Genomic DNA, 4,933 nt, shown 5'->3' with positions numbered 1-4,933 from the left:
GGACTGAAGGGAGCGCTCAGCCTGGACGCGTGCGCAGACGCCGGGCGCAGGGACCTGCTAGCCGCTTGGCTCCAGGGCCCCGCCTGCGCTCAGCATCACCAACCCGGCTATATAACCTGAGCGCCCGCGCGGCCGGGACACGAGGAATTCGCCCCACGCAGAAGGCACGGCATCCGGAGGCCCCAGGGTTATGAGACCATCACTGCTCAGGACCTACTAACAACTGCAGGTAATTACAACTCTTTCATCTTTGCTTGGGAATAAAAGCAGTAATTGAAGACCGGATGTACCTACACTTACTCTGAATGTGTGCGTTTGCGAGCGCGTGTATGTGTATTGAAGTGGGCATTCCTCCCCTTGATTGCCGGCAAGTACTCACACATTTCGACTTGCCTTACTCGAATAGCCACCGCAGGCTTTCTAATTTAAAAAATAAAATTAAAAAAAAAGTTCTAGTGTTTTGGTTTGGAGGGGAAATTATAGGGGCATCTATGGATTTTAAAAAATAACGCACAGAAACTCTGATTATTTGCTAGCGGTGATTTCAACGTCCTGAAAGCAAATAACTACTTCACTTCCTCACTTCTTCCAATGAGGAAAAAGAAAAAAGAAAGAAAGAAAGCCCTTGTTACCAAGATATGTTTTGTGTGCATGTATTTTATGCACGTTGGAAATGCCAAGTTATTTTTTCAGTGCATAAAAGGGACCTTGATACCTTGAGTATACACACCCCGAAAAATAAGTGAGTTGAGAGATAGTTTTGTTGAGAAAGTGAAAACGGAGGAGAAAGGGAGAGGACCCAACTCCTGCTACCTGTTACTGCTCCGGAGGCAGCCAAGTCCCCAGCAGCCACTGCGGAAGCCAGAAATTCAGTTGTCTCACTAAAGGCTTTTCATTTTCTTTATTAGAAGCGGCAACTTCGCTATTGCCAATCGCTGACCATTATAATTACTCAATCTTTTAAAAAGCGGTTTGAGGCGAACTTTGAAAAGCCCCAATAAAGAGCGAGCGGCTATTTCAATGGGCTGTTTATTAGAGAAGAGCCTTCCGCACCTGATCCCAAGCGCGTGGACGGGCGCTCTGCGCGGTGCCCCCAGCCCTGGCCATGTAGCTAGTGCTTTTGTACAACGTGGAAATTCAGCAGAGGGGCAGTGGTGGGAGGCTCAAAGAGAAAGGCGAGGGTGGGATGGAAGACCCCTGCCCACTTTTGTTGCCAAATGTTTCGTTGATGGTGAAATAATTGGATGGAAACTACTTTTTCTCCGCCATGCATTTGGCTCTTCAATCTGCGGTTAGTATAATCTTCTTAAAAATCACTGCTACCGTGAGCAAATTACGTAATGGCTCTTCAACTGTAATCGCTAGGTACCAAGAAGCCAGGGCAGAGAGGGAAACAAACAGATTTGCGATTTTCAAACTCATCATTTTCTGGTGGAGATGTGACTTTGAACTCATGCAGATAAACATGAAGTAGTGAAATGTACGCTCCTTTTCGCATATTCTCCTGCTACATAATCACCATAAACACGCTTTCGCCCATCACTAGGAAACATATAAACAGGCGTACACATAAACATATATTTACTCTGTCCCACACCTCCAGCCCTGCCCTCTCTCCTACATGCCAGTGGGGCACACACACGCCATTGTAAAACAAGGCATTTAACTTTTCCTTAAGGGCATCCATTTTGTAAAGAGCTGGTATGTCTCTTCACATGCATTTCTATAAGGTTAGGGAGTGGTAGCTGAAGGCAGAGGTAGTTTGTGAACGGACCATTTTCCTCCTTTTTTTTTTTTTTTTCTGTTCCTCTCTCCCCCCTGTTGAATGTAGGAAATCGAAACATGACCAAATCTTACAGCGAGAGCGGGCTGATGGGCGAGCCTCAGCCCCAGGGCCCTCCCAGCTGGACAGACGAATGTCTTAGTTCTCAGGACGAGGAGCACGAGGCAGACAAGAAGGAGGACGACCTCGAAGCCATGAACGCAGAAGAGGACTCACTGAGGAATGGGGGAGAGGAGGAGGAGGAGGAAGACGAGGATCTGGAAGAGGAGGAAGAGGAGGAGGAGGAAGACGACGATCAAAAGCCCAAGAGAAGGGGGCCCAAAAAGAAGAAAATGACCAAGGCTCGCCTGGAGCGTTTTAAGCTAAGGCGGATGAAGGCCAACGCCCGGGAGCGGAACCGCATGCATGGGCTAAATGCGGCTCTGGACAACCTGCGCAAGGTGGTGCCCTGCTATTCCAAGACGCAGAAGCTGTCCAAAATCGAGACGCTGCGCCTGGCCAAGAACTACATCTGGGCCCTGTCAGAGATCCTGCGTTCGGGCAAAAGCCCTGATCTGGTCTCCTTCGTACAGACTCTCTGCAAGGGCTTATCTCAGCCCACCACCAACCTGGTGGCCGGCTGCCTGCAGCTTAATCCTCGGACTTTTCTGCCTGAGCAGAACCAGGACATGCCTCCGCACCTGCCTGCCGCCAGCGCTTCCTTCCCCGTGCACCCTTACTCTTACCAGTCGCCAGGGTTGCCCAGCCCGCCCTATGGTACCATGGACAGCTCCCACGTCTTCCACGTTAAGCCGCCGCCGCACGCCTACAGCGCTGCTCTAGAGCCCTTCTTTGAAAGCCCCCTGACTGATTGCACCAGCCCTTCCTTTGACGGACCCCTCAGCCCGCCGCTCAGTATCAATGGCAACTTCTCTTTCAAACACGAACCGTCCGCCGACTTTGAGAAAAATTATGCCTTTACCATGCACTATCCTGCAGCGACCTTGGCAGGGGCCCAAAGCCACGGATCAATCTTCTCGGGCGCCGCTGCCCCTCGCTGCGAGATCCCTATAGACAATATCATGTCTTTCGATAGCCATTCACATCATGAGCGAGTCATGAGTGCCCAGCTCAATGCCATCTTTCACGATTAGAGGCCGTCAGTTTCACCATCCCCGGGAAATGTACCCACTGTGCTTACAGTGACTGTGGTGTTTACAAAAGGCAGCCCTTTGGGTACTATTGCTGCAAAGTGCAAATACTCCAAGCTTCAAGTGATATATGTATTTATTGTCGTTACTGCCTTTGGAAGAAACAGGGGATCAAAGTTCCTGTTCACCTTATGTATTATTTTCTATAGCTCTTCTATTTTAAAAAAGTAATACGGTTTAAAAAAAAAAAAAAAAAGCACCACAAATTTGGTGTAGCTGTTTTCAGATCATATTAATTATCTGATCGGGATAACAAAATCACAAGCAATAATTAGGATCTATGCAATTTTTAAACTAGTAATGGGCCAATTAAAATATATATAAATATATATTTTTCAACCAGCATTTTACTACTTGTTACCTTTCCCATGCTGAATTATTTTGTTGTGATTTTGTACAGAATTTTTAATGACTTTTTATAATGTGGATTTCCTATTTTAAAACCATGCAGCTTCATCAATTTTTATACATATCAGAAAAGTAGAATTATATCTAATTTATACAAAATAATTTAACTAATTTAAACCAGCAGAAAAGTGCTTAGAAAGTTATTGTGTTGCCTTAGCACTTCTTTCCTCTCTAATTGTAAAAAGAAAAAAATTGCACAATTTGAGCAATTCATTTCACTTTAAAGTCTTTCCCTCTCCTTAAAACGAAAACCAGATCCATAACTCTTAAGAGGATGAAAAAAAAGAGATGTAGTCCCTATCAAAACTTATCAATCCAATACATTACTTGCACAAGCTTGTATATACATATTATAAACAAATGCCAACATACCCTTCTTTAAATCAAAAGCTGCTTGACTATCACATACAATTTGCACTGTTTCTTTTTAGTCTTTTACTCCTTTGCATTCCATGATTTTACAGAGAATCTGAAGTTATTGATGTTTCCAGAAAATATGAATGCATGATTTTATACATAGTCACACAAATGGTGGTTTGTCATATATTCATGTAATAAATCTGAGCCTAAATCTAATCAGGTTGTTAATGTTGGAATTTATACCTATTGTAGTCAATTAGTACAGTAGCTTAAATAAATTCAAACCATTTAATTCATAATTAGAACAATAGCTATTGCATGTAAAATGCAGTCCAGAATAAGTGCTGTTTGAGATGTGATACTGGTACCACTGGAATCAATCTGTACTGTAATCTTGTTTGTAATCCTGTATATTATGGTGTAATGCACAATTTAGAAAACACTCATCCAGTTGCAATAAAATAGTATTGAAAATCTGACCAATTGTTGCATTCCTTCTTAAAGTGATTTTTTAAGTATAAATAATTCCTAAGTATAATAGTTGCTTTATTTGCTGAATTTAAAAAATACTATTTTATTAGAATAAAATAAAAGTTTACTTTAGCATACTCTCCCGTCTGTTTATCTTGTTTAGGGAGTCACCAGCTCTTTGTAGATAATGAAAGAACCTAACTCATATTTCACTACACGGAATATGAGGCTGGGGGGTTGGGTGGAGATACAAACAGTTGGGTTTTTGTTTTTCTTTAAGTGTCTTCACTTTTAGCTTTTTGGATCCGATTCCCTTAAATGATTATATTATAGTTTTTTCCTATTAAGAAAACTTTACCATTTTCTTAGGGCTTTGTTATCTGTATATATTCCTGAACTGAACTGGGAAATCAGTACTATCACAGTACCATTGCACTTTGCAAACCAGGACTATACAATAGCGCTATGCAAAAGAAAGTTATATACTTTTAGAAAATGCCAGGAGGAAATGATTTAATTAATTTAAAGAATACAAGAAGAAGTGGCATTTTGTAATTTTTTGATGAGCATCTTGTGGTGATTTCTATAATTTTTTTCCAGGGGAAAATGATAATGAGCTATTTGTATTCAAGAACATACTATTTGTAGTGTAATATATTTTAGGATGATCCAATTGTGTCCCTTCCCTTTTTGGAACACTAAATACAACTCAGTGGAGGAA

The 4,933-nt window shown here is 42.3% G+C and overlaps 1 protein-coding gene across 1 annotated transcript; it reads left to right on the top strand.

The window, feature by feature from the left end:
- The first annotated feature begins 189 nt into the window (after positions 1-189).
- Positions 190-3,114, top strand: NEUROD1 (neuronal differentiation 1). Its single transcript, XM_077776369.1, has 2 exons — positions 190-229; positions 1,832-3,114. The coding sequence occupies exon 2, from the start codon at positions 1,843-1,845 to the stop codon at positions 2,914-2,916; it is 1,074 nt and encodes a 357-aa protein (XP_077632495.1). The 5' UTR covers positions 190-229; positions 1,832-1,842; the 3' UTR covers positions 2,917-3,114.
- The last annotated feature ends 1,819 nt before the right edge of the window (positions 3,115-4,933 follow it).

This window comes from Crocuta crocuta, unplaced genomic scaffold, assembly GCF_008692635.1.
Source record: "Crocuta crocuta isolate KB4526 unplaced genomic scaffold, BGI_CrCroc_1.0 scaffold17, whole genome shotgun sequence".
In the NCBI taxonomy this organism is placed as follows: domain Eukaryota; kingdom Metazoa; phylum Chordata; class Mammalia; order Carnivora; family Hyaenidae; genus Crocuta; species Crocuta crocuta.
The sequence above is the reverse complement of the archived record's forward strand: the minus strand, read 5'-3'. Positions and strand labels throughout refer to the sequence as shown.